We start from the raw sequence: 23,017 nt of genomic DNA, 5'->3' as shown, positions 1-23,017 counted from the left end.
GCCAGCATACCTGAAGAAATCCTTCTTGTTACCCTTCACATCCCTTGCTAGCTGCAAATCCAGTTGCAATCTGGCCTTTCCAATTACACTTGTGCATGCTTGAGCAATGTTTTTATACTCCTCTCTAGTCATCTGTCCAAGTTTCCACTCCTTGTAAACTTCTTTTTGTGTTTAAGCTCACCAAAGATTTCTTTGTAAGCCAAGTTGGTCACCTGCCATAATTGTTACTCTTTCTGCACGTTGGGATGATTTATTCCTATGCCTTCAATAAGACTCACTTAAAATATAGCCAGGTCTCTTGGACTCCTTTCCCCCATTGTATTAGCCTCCCAAGGATCCTGTCCATCAGTTCCTTGAGGGAGTCATAGTCTGCTTTCCTGAAGTACAGGGTCTGTATTCTGCTACACTCCTGTCTTCCCTTTGTCAGGATCCTGAACTCAACTATCTCATGATCATTGCTGCCCAAGTTACCACCCTTTTCCACGTCCCCTACCAATTCCTCCCTGCTTGTGAACAATAGGTCAAGAGTTAGTTCCTCCAGTACTTGCACCAGGAAGTAGTCCCAAACACTCCTAAAACTTCCTGAATTGTCTGTGCGTTGCTGTATTGTTCTCCCAGCAAATGTCAGGGTGATTGAAGTCCCCCATGAGAACCAGGATCTGTGATCTGGAAACTTCTCTTAGTTCTCCAAAGAAAGACTTGTCTACCTCATCCTTCTGGTCTGGGGCCCTATATCAGATGCCCACCATGATACATCATCCCTGTTGCTCTTGCCTTCAATCTTAACCCAAAGACTACGTGGTTCCGTAGACAGAGCCATGTAAATTAGTTTACCCAGCATAGGCAAAGAAGCGAGAATTTAAATAATCCCCGCTTCATTAAAATAAACATGGCCGCCGCACTGTGCCGACGATCAGCTGATCCGGCACAGCGCGGCAGTCTAGACGCGGATCTGTCGGCTGGGGAAGCCTTTGCCAACTGATCCTGTAAACCTCGTTTCACGAGGCATAAGGGATCGGTCAGCAAAGGCTTCCCCAGCCAACAGATCCGCATCTAGACTACCGCGCTGTGCTGGATCAGGTGATCGTCGACACAGCGCAGTGGCCATGTTTATTTTAATGAAGCGGGGATTATTTAAATCCCGGCTTCTTTGCCTATGCCGGTTAAACTAGTTTACATGGCTCCGTCGATGGAGTCATGTAGTCTAGACATACCCAAAGACTCTCAACAGGCTTTTCTCCAGTTTCATACTGGAGCTTTGGGAAATCACACTGCTCTCTTACATGTATTGCAACTCCTCCACCTTTTCTCCCCTACCTGTCCTTCTTGAACAGCTTATAACCATCCATGATAGTACTTCAGTCATGTGAATTACCCCACCACATCGCTGTTATTCCAATCACACCATAATTCCTTCATGGTTCTAGGACTTCTGGTTCTTCCTGTTTGTTTCCCATGCTTCTTGCATTTGTGTGCAGGCACCTCAGTATGAAGGGATGCTTGTTGTTTCACAGTAGATGTTATTTTTCTCCAATCATGTAACTATCCAGCAGCACAGCTGTATATTCTTTAGCCGGTTTGCTGCCTTGGTTTTGTGGCTTCAACAAGTCAGTTTCTTGATTGATTCACTTTGTGATTATGGCTTTCAAATAGGAACATTCTTCATGTTTACAGATTGAAACTAATCTTATGGAGCTTCATTGAAATAATTTTTTTTTAAGTAGCATGCTCCATCAAGGTTTGCCTCATAGCAAACTGCTGCTGTGTTGTTGGTTTTTTTTTAAGTTCCAAATATGACCAAATCTAATCTTCAACCACGGCCATTCTCTAGCCACACACATCCATGGTGGCTTCAAACTTGCTACTATTTTCTCCATAGTATTTCTGTAAGTCAATGTTGTCTTTTTATCCAGGCAGCTAACTCTCTTCCAAGTCCTCTTCATTTCTCATCCTGAATACTGAAGCCTCCTCTCTGGTCTTCCGAATGTCCACATTGCCTTTCTCCAATCCATGCAAAATGTAGCCACTAAGATAATCTTTCATCCATCCATCCTCTCTGACCCTGCCTTTCTTTTGAGAATTCCTGCATTGTTCTTTCACCATACTAAGTTCAAGATTCATGTCATAAGTTTCAAGCCCTTCATCATTCTGCCCCTTCCCAATTTATTTTGTCACACTGGTCTCTGCTCCATCAATAATGCTAGTTTCAACCACTTGCTTGCCTGCTCCTCCCATAGTGTTCTCAGACATTTGTTTTGTTTCTGTTCTTAATGCATCTTTTAACATTTCACAGATTATGCTAGAATTATGACAAATTTCTAGCTTGTAAGGAGGCTTGAGTGGACAGAGCCAAGGAGTTGGCTGTACCTCATGCATAATGCCTTCTTCAATTGCTGGATAAGTATTAAAGCCCTAATCCAGCAAAGTGTTTAAACCAGTTATGTACTTTGCTCCTGATCCCATACTGTATAGGAGATCTTTCAACGGTGGGAGGAAGTTGTTAGAGTAGCCACAATTACTTAAACAAAACGACGGAGTAACCCATGGGGCTGTCCAAAATTGGAAACTGCAAACGTAATAAGTGAAGTATCAGAGGGGTAGCCGTGTTAGTCTGAATCTGCAAAAGCGACGAGGAGTCCTGTGGCACCTTATAGACTAATTGAAGTGTAGGAGCATAAGCTTTCGTGAGCAAAACCCACTTCGTCAGATGCATAAGTGAAGTTCATCAAACAATCTGGGCCTGTATCTTTAGTAGATATTAGAAACCAATTGTTGATAATGCAGTTTTCAGATGGGGATAGTAAGTATGCAAATGGCATGACAGAATTGATGAAAAAAGCTTCTGTCAGCGATAGAGATCAATGTGAAATATCATAACATAATTCAATAAGACTTGGCATGTATTAGATTTCATTTTATTGAAAAGTTACATCTAAAGAAAATCCATGTTTTTTTTGTGCTGCGTTGTAATGCTTTTCTTTCTTCTCTTTGTGTAGGTATGTTTTCATTATCAGCTGCAACAGAAGAACCTGAAAGCAACAGGAAGCTACATCACTTGCTTAATACAGTAATTGATGCTTTGGTGTGGGTTATTTCAAAGAGTGGAATCCCCTCTCAGCAACAGACAACTCGCATGGCTAACTTGTTGATGTTACTTTCTCATGTCAGGCATGCAAGGTATTACAGAATGATGTAACTCTTTCAGGTTTTAATATTTGTTGTTACAACAACGAAATTTGACCAGGCTCTTGAAATCTCCATTCAAAAATCCTGGTATCATCCTTTTAGGGTACACATTGTAAGATTATTCTAAATTGATGGGATTCGTTAAATAATATACTCAAATCATTTTCTGACATGCAGCACACTGCATCCACCCCAAGTGTATATCTTAACCATAATTATTTTAAATAAATCCATAACATACATATCCCCAAATAGTACATCCTTTTCATTTCTTTTTAGCACTTCACATCTTTCACTTTTATTTTTTTCTTCTATCTAAAGGAACAGTAATGAGTCTCTTTCAAAATCATTCTGAAATTGCCAGTGCTGTTTGGTGGATCAACAGGTCAAGTGTGCTTTAGCATTCATGTCAGTTCTGGGTCTAAGATCTGATATCTCATACTAGTTCATTTTTTCAAAATCAAATATTCTTTTGCTGAGTAGTTTAAAATATCTGGGCATGTGTAAGTGCTTTCCATAAGACAAGAGGTGCCCATTCCATGGGACACTACTATATCTCCCTGAATTGCTCAGCCTTCAGTTAAGATTTTTTGTGGAACACAAACATTTTCTTTGAGTGCTATCCTATATGTATGTTACTTCTGGTGCACATGTGACCTCTGTGTTCAAGATCAGAAATTTCTGGCCAGCAGCACTGAGTGGGAGCACACCTGCACACCACATGCCCTCTGACCTTCAGCTCCTTTTTAATGTCTGTGGTTGCAAAATGGGACTGAAAGAACAGTGTGTTTGGCTCTTGAACTTTCCCTTCTCCACTAGTATTTGTACATAGTTCTCTTACAATATCTAGCCCTAAACTATGGTAAGTCCTGAGCTTCATGGTCGATCAGTAATATTCTGGCTTTAAGTATTGTTTGTCAACTGTTCTCCTGAATAATGGGTACTCAAAATGTTTATTCTTTCAGTGAGGGACATATCACCAAGAAATGTGCATTTTCATTAGTTTTTAAAATGGACAATGAAAATGAGGCAAGATAAAAGAATGTTCTTCCTCCTGGGTGAGGTATTCTCTGAGCTTCAAACAGACCTCCATAAAAAGTGTTCTAGCAGCTATTTCCTCTGCCTTTGCTTTTAGAGCTCCTGCTTCGTCATCTAAATATTCAGCTGCTGCTGGTGGGGTAATTATCTCTCACCATGCAAGAAGGAGGTCTCAGAACTCTTTGTCCAAAAAAGAATCGAAGCAGGTCTCCATCTGAGGCTATGTCTACACTATGAGCTAGGGATGTTCTTCCCCTGCTTGTGCCCATTTAGGCTACAGCTATACTGCTAGTCTTTGCGGCAGAAAATATGCTAATGAGGGACTCATTTGCATGGGTCACACTCATTTGCATATTTTCTGCCCATCCATTTTTGCTCAAGGGGTTTTTGCACAAAAACAAGCAGTGTGGACGTTTCCTTTTTGCACAAAACCCCCTTTTTGCGCAAGATCCTTATGCCTCAAAAAAGGTGGTATACCGATCTTGCACAAAAAGGAAACATTCACACTGCTTGCTTTTTGCGCAAAAACCCCTAGTGCAAAAATGGATCGGCAGAAAATATGCAAATGAGATTGTAATCCATGCAAACAAGTCCCTCAGCATATTTTCTGCCACAAAAACTGGCAACATAGATGTAGCCTTAGGGTACATCTACACAGCAGGGCTAAAGTTGAGTTAAGCTATACAACTTGAACTATGTCAATTGCGTAGCTTAACTCAAAATAGTTTAATTCAGCTTTTGGCGTTGTCTACACAGCAGGAAGGCGAGCAAAGAACACTCTTTCTCCGACTGTCCTTCCCCCTCATGAAATGAGTTATCATGAGTTGGAGTAAGAAGTCCTCCAGTTCCACATTATTTCAAAATAAAGGCTTGTAGTGTATTTCGGAATACCATCAGTTATAGCATCCGAAACAACACTGTTGTGTAGATGTACCCTTAGTGACAAGAGTTTTCACTAAGTTAGCATGAGTATTAACAGCAGTATAGCTAGCAACTGTGGTAGCATGCTGTGCTGAGTTCATACCCACTCCTGGATTGTTTGTGCTTTGCTGTATTGCTCTCCCAGGGTGATTGAAGTCCCCCAGGAGAACCAGAGTCTGTGATCTGGAAACTTCTGTTAGTTTTCCAAAGAAAGACTTGTCTACCTCGTCCTCCTGGTCTGGTGGCTTGTATAAGCTGCTCACCATGCTATCATCCTTGGTTTCACGTGGGTTTATACGCTGTCTGGCTTAGACTATGCCTTCACTGCCTATGCAAGTGAAACTACATGGCTATGGAGGTAGCATGAATATGTGTACCTGAGCATGAAAATCATACTCCGAGCTCATAGTGTAAACATAGCCTAAATTGCCTGAGAAACAAAAGACAGACCAGTTTTCTTTTTCTGCTATAAAAAAGGCAGCTTGAGGTCTAACAAATGGTCCCTCTGGCACGTGTAAGATCCTGAAGTTAGATCTTGGTTTCAGGCTAAAACCATGGACTCTACAATACTACCTATGGATATGTGGTAATCTCATCCCTAAATCTGATGCTTCTGGTACCAGGTACGTTGGTGCTGCCACGCCAGTGGCAATTATATTTAGTTTCCTCTTGGTACCAATGCTATTGGCATTGAGATTCATTATGTCAGGTGATGTTTCAGCCCTTTGCTTTCTTCCTCAGTGAAGCTTCCTCATTACAAGCTTTGGAACCAAGGGCTATTCGCTGCCCAGTAAGGCATCTCCTCTCCCTCCAGCGAAATCTGCTTCTCCCCCCTGTAGGAATAGTATTCCTACTCTTCTGCTGCCTCTAATGTTCATGGGTGTAGGTCACCTTCCTATTCTCCAACAATGCTACTTCGTGATTCTTACTATTCTGAAACCATGACAGATTTCCAGGCTAGAAATCAGAGCAGACACAGAGAATATAGGGGATCCTGTAGGGAAAAGCTGGTATGCACCCTTTGGCCATTTACATATTACCCAGATAGTCCTTTTCTTGGGTCTGCCTGGGCACTTTGGAGCATTCATTAAACAAGGAGACCTAGCTCCTTAGTCACATAAAGAACCCAGTCACTCTTGTCACAGTATTTGGTCAGGGCACAAAAATAACCCTCTCAGATCAACTTCCAGAAGAGGAGGAAACCATGGGTGCTTTGGTGCAATTCCAACTCATATATCATATTCATTGCCAGAAGCTGTTCCCTCCACTGAATGCCTGCAGGGCATTTCAAGGCCTTCTTTGCAGAATGGCAAAAGTCCTGGAAATTCTTATAGACAGTCCAGGAAAAGGCTCATTAATTATTGGCTATTTTGCATTTTGTCTTTGCATGAAAGATTCACAATTCCTATCAGTGAAGGCCTTGTAGAAACTGTTCAGCTACTCTGCCAAAAATCTGCATCCACACACATGGATACCAAACTCCGCCTCCCTCTGGGATTAGAGTGCATCTATACATATCCTTCAGCAGGTTTTCCCAGAGTTACAGCAACTGAGGAGAGTACAAGAGGCTTATTAGACACTGTGGACTAGTGTAGCAGGCCAGAGTAAGTCTCAGGTCTGACACTGGGCTCTCAAAATACAAAGGACGCCACACAGGTATCTGTCAAACACAAGTAGTTTAATTCCTGATAGCTAACAGCTGTGCCCCATAAATGGAAGAACAACATAACAAAGAAGCGGCATATCTTACGTCCCTTCCTGTTAGCCTGGGACCCTGGGTAGGCTGCGGATGAAGTGGGAGGTTGTCTCAGCTTCCGAGGTGCCGGTACCCAAAGCCCATCGGTGAAGTCCAATTTGCTAGTCTCTGAGGCAGCCTTAAATACAGTTTTCCTGCCTTGTTTGGCAGTTTGGAAATTTCCAGAGATTACTCATTAGTGCTGATGTAGAACTTAGCTGTTAGTTATTGATCTGGTTCCGATCTGGATCTTCCTGTCCTTTGGCCCGGTTTACATGATCAGTACGTTAGGGTAAACAGAATTGTTTGTGTTCTTGCCCTTTACCCTTATCATATACTTGTTCTTACTATACTGGCAACAATGCTTATCTTAAGTGGCATATGTTCCATATCTTAATCGATGATTTAGATAATGGCACAGAGTATAAAGTTTGAAGACAATATAGCAAGCTGGGAAGGGTTAAAAGGGCTTTGGAAAATAGGATTAAAATTCAAAATGATTTGGACAAACTGGAACAATGTCTTGAAGTATTGGATGAAATTCAATAAGGATAAATGCAGAGTACTTTATATAGGAAGAAAAACTCTATTGCACACCTATACAATGGGAAATGACAGCTTAGAAGGAGTATTGCAGAATGGGATCTGAGGGTCACAGAGGACAACAAGCGAAATACAATCAACAGTGTTACATTGTTGCAAAAAAAGTAAACATCTTTCTGGGAAGCATTAGCAGGATCATGGTAAGAAAGACATGAAGTAATTCTTCCACTCTACTCTCTGCTGATTAGATCTCAACTGGAGTACTGTGTTCAGTTTTGAACACCACATTTCAGGAAAGGGTTGTACAAATTGGAGAAAGTCCAGAGAAGAGCAACAAAAATGATTAAAGGTCTAGAAAACATGACTTATGAGGTAAGATTGAAAATACTGGGTGTGTTTAGGCTGGAGAAGAGAAGACTTGCAGAAGGACAGTACAATCATTTTCAAGTATATAAAAAGTTGTTACAAGGAAGGAGAAAAATTGTTCTCCTTGACCTCTGAGGTTAGGCCAAGGAGTAATGGGCTTAAATTGCAGTAAGGGAGGTTTAGGTTGGACATTAGGAAAAACTTCCTAGCTGTCATGGTGGATAAGCACTGGAATAAATTGCCTAGGAAGGTCGTGGAATCTCCATCACTGGAGATTTTAAGAGCAGGTAAACATCTGTCAGCTATGTTTTAGATATACAGGGAGGAGCCATATCTGCTCCTCTGTGCCAGGAAGATACCATCCTGTGGACCTAGTGCATTAGCAATCAGGTAACATTTTCAGCCTTTCATCTGCCATGATGTGACACTTTGGGGTTCACCCAGGCCAGGAAGGGATTCAGTCACCAGCCTTGCACTATGGGTACTTCAAATGCTATGCTAATGTAGCTCATAGTTCTGGCACCAACAGCCAGCAGACAAGCATGAAGATCTTACCCTGACTTCTATCACCAAGCTACCCTTTGCAGGATGAACCTCAACAATCCTTCCAGCCCAGATTTTTCCACAAAAGCATTTCCTTGCAGTGCTCAGTCATGCTCACTATAACCCTCAGCAAGTCTGTTCCTTAAATGTAACTCTCACCTTAAGTGGAATTAAAATAATAAAACAGGTCTGTTTGTTAAGAATCCATGAGGATGAAAATGTCTGTGTGTTGACTTCTGAGTTGTGAACATGTGTCTCACTACCTCCCAGCCCTAAAACCCACTCGGATTAAATGTATTCAAATCACTTCAGAGTGTTGACTTGTTACTGTTTCTGTTCACAGTAACAAAGGTATGGAGCACCTTCTGAGCATGAAGTGTAAAAATGTGGTTCCAGTCTATGATTTGCTACTGGAGATGCTGAATGCACACACACTTCGAGGTCAAAGAAAGTCTGCAGTTACAGATTCTGACTATGTCCCAGCAGAACAAACTGATACTAGAGGCAGTACTTGGAATATGGCAGCACAATAACTTTATAGTTACTTGGAAGATCAGGTTCGTAAGAAAGTGTGAAGCAAAACACCATTGTTTAGAGGTATAGCAAACTTGATATGTCTCATGAATCTTAGACAGCTTTTTTGTGTCTGTTTTGTGAACCTACTTTTAGTATTTGAACATTCTTTGTGCATGGTACTCAACTGCTTACAGATTGACTTGACTGCTTAGTTGTTTTCATCTAATACTAAATTTGAAAATTTAGTGTCACTGAGATTAATGTGCTGTTTTGTACATTTATACTGACTTAATGTATAGGTATGAAGGATCAAGAAATTGATGTTTATTATATGCATTTAGTAAAAAGAATGTGATACAACCCCTTTATTTTTTGAAAATGATTTCCTAGGCAATTTCACAATCTTCCTTTCACTTCCATTATAAATCAAGAATTTTCTAGCAGTCTTGTCAGGTTCAGGGGGTTCTGGTAATGCATTGTACATACCTGTAGGGAGTGGTAGAAGGAGTAGAGCAGCATTTCAACTGAGATCTGCTTTAACTTACATGACTCAGTTTTGCCCACTTACTTTCAAGAGGAAGTTCCATGTAAGTTGCATTGCTAGGGAAGCTCTACTCTATGTTATGCTTTTGCAATGCTCTTAAAGGAATCCTAAATGAGAGAAGGGAAAAACGCCTCTGGGAGGTGGACTGCTCCATGTGTGGCAATTGATCTGCATTTCACTAAAAACGCAGTCATATAAAATATGTCTTGTTGATTTCTGCAGCTGTCTAAGTTGCATTCAGTCTGAGAGGACATAATATGGCCATAGCCTCCGCTGGAAAATAAAATATTTTTCTATCATTTGCTTGTGTAATATTTTGTCTCATGCTGCAATTAAATTAATTAGTCTTTGATAATAACACTGGAGATTAATGGACTTGATTAGATACCACAGTGATTAGTTGTATGTTGTGGTCATTTAGGTGTGTGATTAAATTAGCGGTTGATTTGATGCCCATGTAAGTTGATGGAGAGACTTTCTGGTGATTTCTATGGAAATTATGGCAGGCTCTTCAGAGGGAATTTTTTTGTTCGTTCATTCACTGGTTTGTGTCACTGACATATTCTGACTATTATTCAGGTTTTTTTTTGTTGGCATTTTGAAGTCAGGGATATTGTGTTTTACAGGAGGGCTGAAAACACTTGTGTTTAATGAATCAGGCTCTGTTCTGTAGACTTGTTTTGATCTCATACTATACCAAATGTTGAGGACGGTTTTATTTCAGACTTGTTACTTAAAAAAAAAAAAAGACAAGTATACTAGTGCGGCAGCAACTGTAACAAATGGAAAGAGAAAATGCAGGGATAGTTTTGAATTCATTGATGCCTGTTTTGATTGCAACTGTAGTAAGCACTACATGTAGTCATCTAAAATTTGTTAAAAGGTGTGGTTACATTTTGGCCTAACCACTTGTCCCATTGGTCTTTTTTCTGTTTGGAAGCTCTATTTAACGCTATACGTTCTTTTAAAAAATTGTATGATTGTACATGAATCCAGGACTTGTTTTTACACATAACAAACATATGGCCAAAAAAGAAAACTAACTGTTTTAAAAACCATTTCAAAATGCCATTTCCAAGTACCTTTTATTTGATTTTTAGCAGCTTTCATATTCAGGAGGTGGTGTAATTGTAACTTTGTAATTTTTAGTTTATTTTTGCTGAAACAATATAGAAAGGTCACTTTTCATAATTTTTCTCCTTTTAAGTCTCACTTTTTCACTTGCATATGTTCTTTGGTGCAATAGCTGACATTTAATATAGATATATGCATTTTATGTTCTGTGGTTAAATAATGTACACAAGGAATCTGTTAAATACAGTTAGTACTGTAAAAATAATTAGTTGCATGACAAGATGTTTACTTTATAAAAAATGAGCATATAATTTCTTGTCTAAGAAGCTGAATTAATCATGGCCTGTATCTCTCCAATATTTTTTCCAGAATGATAAGAACAGATTCCAGTCTCAATGTGTGACTGTGTCATCTTTTCTGCTGTGTATCTGCATTAGAAACTGGATTTTTCTCTTATTCTTTGTTTTTAAAACATGAATGAATTGAGCACTTATGAAAGTGAAGGACCAGTGAGCAAGCAATAGGTTATACAGGTGCTCTGTTTCATCTTATTCCTCTCTACTTCATCCCTTGCTCCTCAGTCCTGGGCTTTCAAGCAGAAAGATGCTAACAACCCCTCAACTTCATCTCACATTTAAGAATTTTAAAGAGCATCGGCATCCTTTAAGGGCAGGCCCTTTATTTCCAGGGCCTATTTCTGCAAATGCACCCCTATAATCTATTTGTGCACTGCAGTAGCCAAAATGTTTGACTTTATCGATTGTAACATTTTTGAATTCTGAGTGTTTGAAAAGCATGACCCAAAATGCATGCGCCTGAATCTCTGAGGTTGTATTATTGTCCATATGATACCATGCAGATATATACTGAAGTATCCACCCCAAGATATATTTTGGCTCCGGTGTACTAACAGTGTGGTTGTAATTACAGCATAGGATTTTAATGAACAAAAGGTGTGCCAAAAATATGTACTCTGAGGAACCTACAATGTGAATGAAACAAATATACATTCATAAGTTTTTTTTATATTTTGGCCAAGATTTACAAGTGACTAGTGATTGTTGGGTGCCTCCACTTTTGAGTGGCCAACTTGAGATACCTTAAAGCAGTGGTTCCCAAACTTTTTGGCATCACGCCCCCCCCCTTTTGATTTTTGAGAAACCCTCACGCCCCTCCCTCCCAAAAAAATAGCAGCAAACCTTAGGGTGGGATTGACAGGGTATGTGTGTGGAGGGGGCAGGGTTGCCTTATGCCCCCCCCCTGGAATTTCTTCACGTGCGCCCCCCAGTTTGGGAACCCATGCCTTAAAGGGATACAGTTGGCTTTTATCCCAGTCTTTCCTGAAGTTTCTCATCAGAGGGAGTGTTGAGGCCAGCTGATGAGAAGACAGATGGCATTATGGGAGGGCTCAGGCTGGCAGAATGTTCGATAGGAGCCTGTTCTAGCTGGCGTACCTTATGGTTACTTTACCTTGTATGGGGAGAGGTTGGCAGGAGGCAGAAGGATTTTCCTCCTTTACACTCAGCACAGCTGAGGAGTGTGACCTTATTATAAATAGAATGGATGCTTGTATTGCTGCAGAGGTGGGAGGTTGAGAATAATAAGAACATATCTATTTTCCCTTCTTTAAGAAACAGGCATGTTACATTGTTGTTTCTATTTATATCCCATTAAGTTTTTGACTCAGCAAGGAAATTAACCATGTGCTTAAGGCTGACACGGTTCCTAAAATGATATTGGAGAAAATTATATAGGCATATACAAGCCAAGAAGGATTGTTGAAGTGTATACTGAACATTACATATATTTGTATATAAGCCCACAATTCATCTGAGAGGTCTTGTCATAAATTATGCTTTAGATAATTGCAATGTTTGTATATTTCTTTGAACAACAAAAATAGCTAGATATTAGAAACTTATCTTTAATGCTTCGATACAATGACAAATCTAAAAAAAAAAAAATGATAAAATGGTTCTACTCATTTAACATTTTAGCCATGTAAATAAAGGTGAATTTATGGGCAATGTTAAAACACATTCATTTTTATCAAATTTTACTAATAATAAATTGTAGTGATTCAAAAGGAGTGCTGTAGCATCTACGCTTTTACTTCTAGCTACACATATTTTAAAAAACATTTGCAGTCATTGTTACCAAGAGTTATCTAAATTCCCGGTGTGCTGTGCTCAGAATCAGTTCTTGTTTTCTCAAAGCTTTTAGGACTGTCACTTTAGTAAGATGCTATTTTTAGTGGTACTGGCTAAAATAATGACTTTTCATATTTTTTGTGGTTTGCTTTCATGAAAAGCAGTTAGCATCTCTGTGAAATGTTAATACAGTATTGTGGTTGTGAATGTATGCTGTTTCCATAGTCTTGTATTTTAAATCCAGTTTCACATATGTATCTTCACTGAAAAAGTTTTAAAAATGTTTTTAGAATTGAATTTGGTGCCTTTTTAAATATTTTGTGAATGCCAAATCAAGTGGAAAAAGTTACCTTATCTCAGCTGCTTTTTACTTCTGTAGACTGATGGTATTTTTCCAGTAATGTGTGTGTTTTATTGTAGATTTTTGTGGTGGAATAAACAAGTATCATATAAAGTGTAATGTATTTTTTTGGTAGTAGCAGCTTATTAATAAGTTACTAGAATGAGTATAATTTTAAATCGTAGACTTGAATTTTCTCTTACATTATGTGCCTTGACATGCCATATGTTTTCTTAAAACATTGTTTTCGGTTGCAACAATGAAGGATGAGCTGGAAGTTTTGAGTTAAACTGATCCTGATGCAGCCCTACATCCCAAAAGCAAAAATAGTTTTCTGTAGTTCACTGGATCTATTAGAAATAAGTGATCTGTAGTCTGTGATCCACAAGAAATGGCTAGTTTCCTGAAGAGCAAAATAGTTATTCCTGAAGTCGGTAGTTTTTCTTATGCCCAGCTTTTCCTCATGCACAGCATCTATTTGCAAAACTTTTAATTCTTTATCTTAAAAAATTATTTCAACAGCCAGCAGCCCCAACCCTAAGAAGGAACCCTACAGTGTCAAAACTATAAAAGGGTAATTGTACTCAACCATGAGTAAAAGTAACTTTTGAAGTCTGAAAGATAATTTGATAAGGTTCCTTTCAACTTATTGCTTTGGACATTTTGAGATATGATACAAACTCCTTGTATATTATATATCACATTACCCTGGTAATTTGATAGAATTGTACATAATGAAGGTAAATTGCAAACTATGAAATTTTCCATAGGCCTTTTAATCTTCTACAGATTTTCTCTTAGAAAAGTCACTTAATGGCATACACACTGCATATTGTCTGTCAGCAATTTAAAACCAATAATTGGCAAAAAGCTTTACATGGGTGTTTATAACACACTGGAAAAGCAAAAGGAAAGAATGGCTGGATTTGGTAAAGGTGTAAAGAACTAAAAGTACTGATGCTGTAGACAAGATAAAAATAATCAGCTTCAAAACAAAGTATAGTATAATGGGGTAGGGAGAGGAAAGAGGTGATCATCACCTTTCTAACCTACATTGATAATGGCTGCGTCTAGACTGGCAAGTTTTTCTGCAAAAGCAACTGCTTTTGCGGAAAAACTTGCCAGCTGTCTACACTGGCTGCTTGAATTTCCGCAAAAACACTGACAGACAATCTCATGTAAGATTGTCAGTGTTCTTGCAGAAATGCTATGCTGCTCCTTCGGGCAAAAGCCCTCTTGCGCAAATGCTTTTGCACAAGAGGGCCAGTGTAGACAACGTGGTATTGTTTTGCGTAAAAGCCCCGATCGCGAAAATGGCGATTGGGGCTTTCTTGCGCAAAACTGCGTCTAGATTGGCACGGATGGTTTTCTGCAAAAAGTGCTTTTGTGGAAAAGTGTCTATGCCAATCTAGACGCTTTTTTCCACAAATGCTTTTAATGGAAAAACTTTTCCGTTAAAAGCATTTGCGGAAAATCATTCCAGTCGAGACGCAGCCCTGGAGTGCAAGCCTGGAATATAATCTGTTTACATTCACTGCAGGGAGCTTTTAAGGGACGCGCTCTCTTTCCAAAGAGGTAAACATAAAACAAGTTGTTTTCACAAACCTACCTGCAGTTTGAAGGGGCATGGGGATTGTAGCTGGGAATAGCAGGAGAATTACTGGGTCAAAGCAGGCAAATGTAGGTGGGGATAGGAAAGACACAAAGTTTGGTATTTCATGGATTTTTTGCAAAACTGGTTTTAAAAATCCTTTCCCCCACACCTTCAAAATATATGTAGTGTTAGACCCAGGCGTATTTCTTATTCATGAGCCCTACAGCACAGCCAAGATGATTAGCACTGTAAGAGGGCTCTTTTTGCTATCCACATGGTGTCCCCCTTGCTGGACACTTTCCCCTTTCCCTTAAGAGAGATGAATAATGGGGAAGTTCATATAAATTAGTTTGAAGTTGTGAAGGTATTTCAAGATAACGGCCTCAAGGGGGGCACTAAATTGTTGAATTTACTCCTCTTGTGGGAGTGAGTTGTAGGGTGGGGGGAGACTGTTGGGGGGGAAAAAAGAGCTATGCAATGGCAAACAACCTATTTCTGATTATTCTTGTATCGAGATGCAGCAGACCACCTATAGAGTGTCCTTATTTGCAAATTGCTGCACCACATTTTAGTTTCTAAAGCATTTTGGATTGACTCAGTTGTATTCAGTCCACAAAGCATTTTTGATTTATATGTTCATTTGTAAGCATGAAACCCAGCAGATAAAAGATTCAGTAACTGCAAACATCAGCAGAATTTTAATGAGAAAAATGTTTAAACTGTCCCTCCACCAAATATTATATTCTAATAAAACTTTTTCTCATATCATCACTCGAAGTTTTAGCTTCACTTTAAATGTGAAGTGGCTTAAAGTTAACTTATAAAAATCTCTCTTTTGGCATACTGTACATTATTCAGAAGATTATTAAACCAAAGATCTTTGATGAAAAGGTCAGTTTACATTTGTATACATAGTGTATAATCCGCATCATAATTATTTTAATTTAGAAATTATGCACAATATAAACCACTTGCATGCAATATAATCAATTCTTATTTAAAACATAGTATGAAAAAAGACACATCCAACTAAAACACAGCAGTCCTCAACACTGCACATAAAATATGTATCATGTTCACTGAGTACAGTATAACAAAAATATCACATGTACATGTTTCTATCAGTTTACTACAGTACCTGAAGATGCAAACTGTTGCCAATCATGTGACAAAGGCAAGCCAAGTGCACATATTAAACCACGATACAGACCATCTGTGTTTAACATTACTGTACTTGCTGTAATTGGTGTCCCATTATTAATCTGTCAACTTTTGTTCTGTGGACCTTCTATGTTATGAGGACTGTATTTATAAAATGATAATATATCTAGTGCATCAAAGTATGCTGCTTATAGAGTTTTAAAAAATTTATAGAAAAAGTTCATTTTCTGTACAATTAATGCTGTATTTCTCACAAAAAACCCTCCCAATTTCGGAAAAGGTCTTTTGAGGTTTAATATGTTCGCTGCCCTGCTATGCATCGGAAATAGGCTATTGAACTAATGCCTCACTTATATTTCAATGGTAGTACACAGATTCTTGCTGTGGCACCCAGGAAACCAGTGTCAGGAAAGCATAGCAGAGAAGGTCAAAATATGAAACCAAATGGAACTTTCTATATTTAACTACACCAATGCAGTGCTTGATAGAAGCAGCATGAAAATAAGCACCCATGAAAAATCGTGTTTTGGTATATTGTAAAGAGATGGGATGCTTTCTAGGTTGGAGGTGGTCCATTGGTATATCTCAGCATGGGATAGAAAGAGCGAGCAAAATTGTTCACTTGTGTGCAGCTGTAATCTTCCTCTGACGATGGGATCATGCAGGCCAGAAGCAAAAACAAAAGGAAGAGGAACTGCAGGGGTAAAGCTGCTCTTAAAACACGATAAAAGAAGGAGTGGGGGCTGGAACTTGCTTGAGTGGCTTGCTGGTTTTCCAGTCTGTAAATAAAGGATAATCAGCTATTTTAATAAGGGGAAATATTAAAAACAAGGCACACACACTGTCACACACACTTTCTGGCTACGTCTAGACTGGCATGATTTTCAGCAAATGCTTTTAACGGAAAAGTTTTTCCATTAAAAGCATTTGCGGAAAAGAGAGTCTAGATTGGCACGGATGCTTTTCCGCAAAAGCACTTTTTGTGGAAAAGCGTCCGTGCCAATCGAGACGCGGTTTTGCTCAAGAAAGCCCCTATCGTTATTTTCGCGATCTGGGCTTTTTTGCACAAAACAATACCGCGTTGTCTACACTGGCCCTCTTGCGCAAAAGCATTTGCGCAAGAGGGCTTTTGCCCGAATGGGAGCAGCATAGCATTTCCGCAAGAACACTGACACTCTTACATGAAATCATCAGTGTTCTTGCGGAAATTCAAGCGGCCAGTGTAGACAGCTGGCAAGTTTTTCCGCAAAAGCAGCTGCTTTTGCAGAAGAACTTGCCAGTCTAGACGCAGCCTCTTAGTTTTGTTCAATTACATTAACCCTCTCCCCTTTAAGGAATGCAGCCTTCGCTTATGAGAACAGAGATTGCTTCAGATATGAAACGCATTGAAATCTACTTAAAAAATGGTGTGGTGAAATCTACTAGGTAATGCAACTAATAACAGTCTACTACATAAGGAAAATCCTCCAAAATGTCATAATTTAGCCTTTAGGAACATGCACTATGTATTAATAGATTAGAGTAACAGGCTGCATCTTGCTTAGGGCTATTGAAGTCTGTTTTTTAAAAACAGTATCTTAGTTTTCAAGAGCCTAATGTATCTATAAGGGAGCGTGTGTCTCTTTTATAGAAGACTAGGCCTCACACTGTGCAGTTTCCTCACCCTATAATGCAGGAGGGTTATCTCTGACCCTTTTACCCTTATTCTATCACCCACACTTGGCTGGAGTGGTGGCTGATTTGTCCAGCCCACAAAAGCTGTAGTCCCTGCAGGTTCATGGAGTGTAAGAATGTATCATCACCTCAAGAATAAAAGAAGAAGAAATAAGGCTGCAGCTTGTTGCTTCTGCCAATTGTAAAAGGGCCAACCTTCAAAAGGGTATATTGTGGTAAAGTTTCCATAAGTGCAAAACTATAGTGAAACATGGGTTTTGTAAGGGCTAATATAGGCAGACTTGTACCACCCCTGTCTCACAAGGTGCATGTTGGTATCTGGGAGAAACAGCATAGTCAGCCATGAATACATATACATTGTATCCATAATTTAGACAGACATATTAGGAGCAGAGTCTCTCCATATTTATTTGCTATTTAGCAGCACACCACACTGGCACCAAGCCATCAGCTTTGCCTACTCTTTTTATTTTAAAACATATTCTTCATTTCTACCAAAAATAATGTGCTACCTGACACTGTTGTTGCTCTTCCTTTCTGAAGTTCTCCTTACACCAACCTGTTAAGATAAATATTTAGAATTACCCAACTCTAGGACATTCAAATGCAAACTCTCTCATATCTAAAATGAACAAGTTTCAAAAGATTTGAGGTTAAAGTACAGATTCAATTCAAGGGAAGGCAGGTTGAAAACACAGCAAAAGCTTTAGAAAAATAGGCATTTGATTTAAAAAGTTCTTGCCATTTCTTGTGGTTTGGATTTCACTATTAATGGATGATAACCTCCAGAATCCAAGTCATCTGCAGCTGGGAGAAATGCACTTTTGTCCTAAAAAACAAATCACACACCGCTAAAATGTGGATACATAAAGCATCAACACATGAACTGCAAAATGTTGTATATGGCTATCTTAATACAATATGTTGGTCCCCCCCTCCTCACCCCACAGAGCGTACTCCAATAATTGCACATATTTGATAAGCTCTACATACATATACATTGTAATCCATCCTGATTTTCTTTTACAGTTTCTGATCTTGATTCTTCAGATTTTGGGGTGATTTTGCATCACTATTTCTTATAGCACTGGTTATAGCACAAGTTTAAAAAATCATACCCCTGACTCACCATGTTTCCTTGTGAAGTTTTTAAATCATGTGAAACCTGTTCAAGAAGCTGTTTCAGTTTCTTTCCAATTATGTGTATCTTTTCATCAGCTTCAATATAATTTTCTCCATCTGACTTAACCAGAAGGTAGGTAGAGATTTCCTGTAGAGCATTTACTTGAAGCTGCTGTTCCAACAGCTCTTTCTCCAGTTGCTTAAAAAGGAAAAGGTTTGAAATATAACAATCAGTATAATTAATTGCTCTAACCATATGGGAGGATTAGAATTTCATAAGATCAACTAATTTTATTTCTACAACAGTTTAGTAAATAGTGTAACATATTTGATGACCCAAAGGTAGCAAATGTAGTGCCCATCTTTAAAAAAAGGGAAGAAGGAGAATCCAGGGAACTACAGCTCAGTCAGCCTCATCTCAGTCCCCAGAAAAATCATGGGACAGGTTCTCAAAGGAATCCATTTTGAAACACTTGGAGGAGAGGAAGGTGATCAGAAATATTCAACATGGTTCTACCAAGGGCAAGTCATGCCTTACCAACCTAATTGTCGTCTTCTATGATGAGATTAAGTATCAGAGGGGTAGCCGTGTTAGTCGAGGAGTCCTGTGGCACCTTTAGACTAACTGAAGTGTAGGAGCATAAGCTTTCGTGGGCAAAGACCCACTTCGTCAGATGCGTCTTGCATCTGACGAAGTGGGTCTTTGCCCACGAAAGCTTATGCTCCTACACTTCAGTTAGTCTATAAGGTGCCACAAGACTCCTCGTCGCTTATGATGAGATTGGGTCTGTGGATAACGAGAAAGCAGTGGACTTGATATAGCTTGACTTAGCAAAGCTTTTGATACAGTTTCCCACAGTATTCTTTCCAGCACATTAAAGTAGTATGGCTTGGATGAATGGACTATAAGATGAATAGAAAGCTGGCTAGATCGCTGGGTTCAGTAGGCAGTGATCATTGTTTCAATGTCTTGCTGCCACCCAGTATCAAGCAAAGTATCCCCAGGGTCAGTCCCGGGGCTGGTTTTGCTCAACGTTTTCATGAATGATCTTGATGATGGGATGAATTGTACCCTCAGCAAGTTCACGGATGACACTAAATTGGGGAAAGAGGTAGATACGTCGGAGGGCATGGATAAGGTCCAAAATGAACGAGACAAATTGGAGGATTGAGCCAAAAGAAATCTTTCAATGAGGATAAGTGCAGAGTTCTGCACTTAAGAAGGAAGAATCCCTTGCACTGCTATTGGTTGGGGACTGACTGGCTAAGGACCTGGAGCTTATAGTAAACAAGAAGCTAGATAGGAGACAACAGTGCGCCCTCGTTGCCAAGAAGGGTAATAGCATACCAGGGTGTATTAGGAGGAGCATTGCCAGCAGATTGAGAGAAGTGATTATTCTCCTTTATTCAACACTTGTGAGGCGGTACCTGGAATACTGCATCCAGTTTGCCCCCTGACTTGGAAAGAATGTGGACAAACTGGAGAGATTCCAGAGGAGGGCAACAGGAAAGATTAGGGGACTGGGGCACATGAGGAGAGGCAGGGGGAACTGGGCTTATTTAGTTTGCAGAAGAGAATAATAAGGGGGGATTTGATAGCAGCCTTCAACTACCTGAAAGGGGGGAGAGATTCCACAGAGGATGGAGCCAAGCTATATTTGTGGCACAAGACAGAACAAGAAGCAATGGATGCAAGCTGCAGTGGAGATGGTATGGATTGAATATTAAGAAAAATTATTTCCCCAGGACGGGTGGTGAAGTACAGAAAGTCTATGTCTACCCTACAGCACTATTTCGGGATACCGCAGGCATTCCAAAATAGTTATTCCGCATTTTTGGAGTGCACCTGTTATTTTGAAATACAACAGGCTCACTATTCAGTCATCCCTGTAAACTCCATTCCACAAGGATGAAGGGATGTTTCACAGTATTTTGACAGTTGGTGCTGTGTAGACAGTGCCAAATTACAAAATAAGCTATTTCAAAATAAGATTGAAATAAGATATGCAATTTGCATAGCTCAAATTCCATATCTTATTTCGAGGTACGGTGCAGTGTAGATGCATCCTAATGGGTTACCTCGGGAGGTAGTGAAATCTCCATCCCTATAAGTTTTTAAGGCTCAGCTTGAAAAAGCACTGTGTGGGATGATTTAGTTGAGATTGGTCCTACTTTGACCAGGTGTGAGAGAACAGGATCTTCTGAAGTCTCTTCCAATCCTAATCTTATATGATTCTATGAAAAGGAACAATTACAGAGGGTGATGCAGACTAGGATTTAGGTGCAATTGCAGGGTTTTACGGAAAAGATTATTCATCAGCTATTCATACTGCAACACAAATCAGTACACTTAGTCCTGGACCTTCATGAGTACTGTTCACACACAGTACCTCTATCATATTTAGCTTCACTATCCCCTATAAATGTAAATAAACTTGTTTCTCTAAATGATTGACTGAATAAGAAGTAGGACTGAATGGACTTGTAGACTCTGCAAATTTTACATTACTTTTTGGTTTTAAGTGCACCTATGTAACAAAAAAAAATTCTGCATTTGTAAGTGATCTTTTCATAATAAAGTGATTGCTGTATGGTACTTGTATAAGGTGAAGTGAAAAATACTATTTATCATTTTTGCAGTGTGAATATCTGTAATAAAAATACATATAAAACGAGCACTATACACTTTGTATTCTGTTATAATAGAAAACAAATATTTGAAAATGTAGAAAACATCCAAAATATTTTTCAATTTATATTCTATTTTTAAGCATGATTATTTTTTTGAGTTAATCACATAATTTAACTATGATTAATCAATAGCCATACTTTTTATTTTCATGGAAGTAACTTGAATGTTAGTCTGATACTTTGATTCAGTAACCAACACTGAATAAATGTAACATACCATTAATTCTTTTTGGCACTCCAGTATTGTATGAGGGTCAGAATTTGGATCAGTGAATTGTGCTTTATGTCTTCGACTTTCAGCATTTGCTAGTCCCAAGAGTAGTTTCTGACTCAGTTCATGGAAGTCCTAAAGAAACAAGTAAAGGTTTACAAGAATATGTGCCCTGACATGGGTGGGCAGGGAGACAGATTATTATAATTAAATCAACCAAACACTGTTGCTCTGTCGTTACACAATGAAATAGTTGACCACGTGTTGTTACTTAGCTTTGTTGTCAACTAGAGGATTACTCAAAAAGTAATCCTGTACTAAAATTACAATTAACAGCTCAGACTCTGCTATCAGCTCTTTCTGTGGCTTTATGCAAGTGATTTAACCTCTCTTCTTCAATTGTTGCATGACATCTATAAAACAAGGGTTAATAAGATAGTGCTGCCTCATGCACTTGTGTGGATTGTTTGCAAATTGCTTTAAACAGGCTTAAGTTGTCCACTACCTTGAGGGCTCTTAAACAGAGAGGATGGTCATCAATTGTTTTTCCACTGAAGGTAAGACAAGAAGTAACCAGGTTAATCTGCTGCTAGGGACAATTAGGTTAAACACTAGAAAAAACTGTAACTATAAGCTTCAGAGGGGTAGCTTTCTAGTAACCACACAGCACACCTCCAACATAATCATCCAGGAACCTACCCATTCAATTAGCCCCAGTGCCTAACCACACAGCACACCTCCAACATAATCATCCAGGAACCTACCCATTCAATTAGCCCCAGTGCCAACTCTGTCCACACATCTACACAAGCAATTTCAGCACTGGACCCAACCACGGCAGCAACTACAACAGGGGCTCATTTAACTGCACATCCACTAATGTGATCTATGCCATCAAATGCCAGCAATGCCCCTCTGCCATGTATATTGGCCAAACTGGACAGTCTTCACGGGAAAGAATTAATGAACAAAAATCAGATATCCAAAAAGGCAACACACAGGAAGGAAAACATTTTAACCTGCCCAGGCACTCACTAATGGATCTCTAAGTCACCATGTTGTTTCTGGCCAATTCCACAAGCCAAATACACAGTGAAGCATTGGAACTTAACTTCATTTACAGGTTTGGGACCCATCACAAAAGTATGAATAAAGACATTGGCTGGCTAGCACACTACCACCCACATCCTAATGACTTAACCAACCAAACAATGGGTACTTATGAACAATTTGCACCTTCTCTATCAGCTTCATGTAACAGGAATACTCTAATTCACTACTTTTCCCCTTTCCTTCTCTCACCCCTCATTCCCCTATTTATTTTGGAACTGAACTTTTAATACTCCGTTCATCTGAAGAAGTGGGTTGTATCCAAGAAAGCTCATGATACCAGCTACAGGTTTTGTTAGTCTTTAAGGTGCTATTAGACTATTCACAGTTTTTTAATCTTTTCTTTGTAACTATAAGAACAGTTCAGGAATAGGCTTCCAGAGGAGGTTGTGAAATAACTCTCATGGCTCAGAGCCTCAGACTCTTGTTTTACTTGGTTCTGCCTCACTGGGGATGGGGAAGTTAGATGACTTCTCTCCTCCCTTTCAGCCCTATATT

At 39.3% G+C, this 23,017-nt stretch overlaps 2 protein-coding genes across 8 annotated transcripts in view; one reads left to right on the top strand and one right to left on the bottom strand.

Moving 5' to 3' along the window:
- Positions 1-13,354, top strand: part of ESR2 (estrogen receptor 2) — a 58,881-nt gene extending 45,527 nt beyond the window's left edge. Inside the window, exons 8-9 of the mRNA XM_006134078.5 lie at positions 2,997-3,177; positions 8,676-13,354. Coding sequence (XP_006134140.1) covers positions 2,997-3,177; positions 8,676-8,865 — 371 coding nt within the window. The 3' untranslated portion in view covers positions 8,866-13,354. The remainder of the gene's footprint in view (positions 1-2,996; positions 3,178-8,675) is intronic.
- A 1,875-nt stretch (positions 13,355-15,229) lies between these two features.
- SYNE2 (spectrin repeat containing nuclear envelope protein 2) overlaps positions 15,230-23,017 on the bottom strand; it is a 304,665-nt gene continuing 296,877 nt past the window's right edge. For all 7 annotated transcript variants that reach the window (XM_075926397.2, XM_075926393.2, XM_075926394.2 and 4 more), the window contains 5 exons: positions 21,416-21,544; positions 18,515-18,706; positions 18,128-18,214; positions 17,898-17,944; positions 15,230-16,490 (listed from right to left, as the gene is read on the bottom strand). In XM_075926397.2, the coding sequence (XP_075782512.2) occupies positions 16,268-16,490; positions 17,898-17,944; positions 18,128-18,214; positions 18,515-18,706; positions 21,416-21,544 (678 nt within the window). In that variant the 3' untranslated portion in view covers positions 15,230-16,267. The remainder of the gene's footprint in view (positions 16,491-17,897; positions 17,945-18,127; positions 18,215-18,514; positions 18,707-21,415; positions 21,545-23,017) is intronic.

The sequence above is a fragment of the Pelodiscus sinensis genome, chromosome 5, assembly GCF_052426305.1.
Source record: "Pelodiscus sinensis isolate ZL-2025 chromosome 5, ASM5242630v1, whole genome shotgun sequence".
NCBI lineage: Eukaryota > Metazoa > Chordata > Testudines > Trionychidae > Pelodiscus > Pelodiscus sinensis.
Note: the sequence above shows the minus strand (reverse complement) of the source record. Positions and strands in the feature narration are given on the sequence as shown.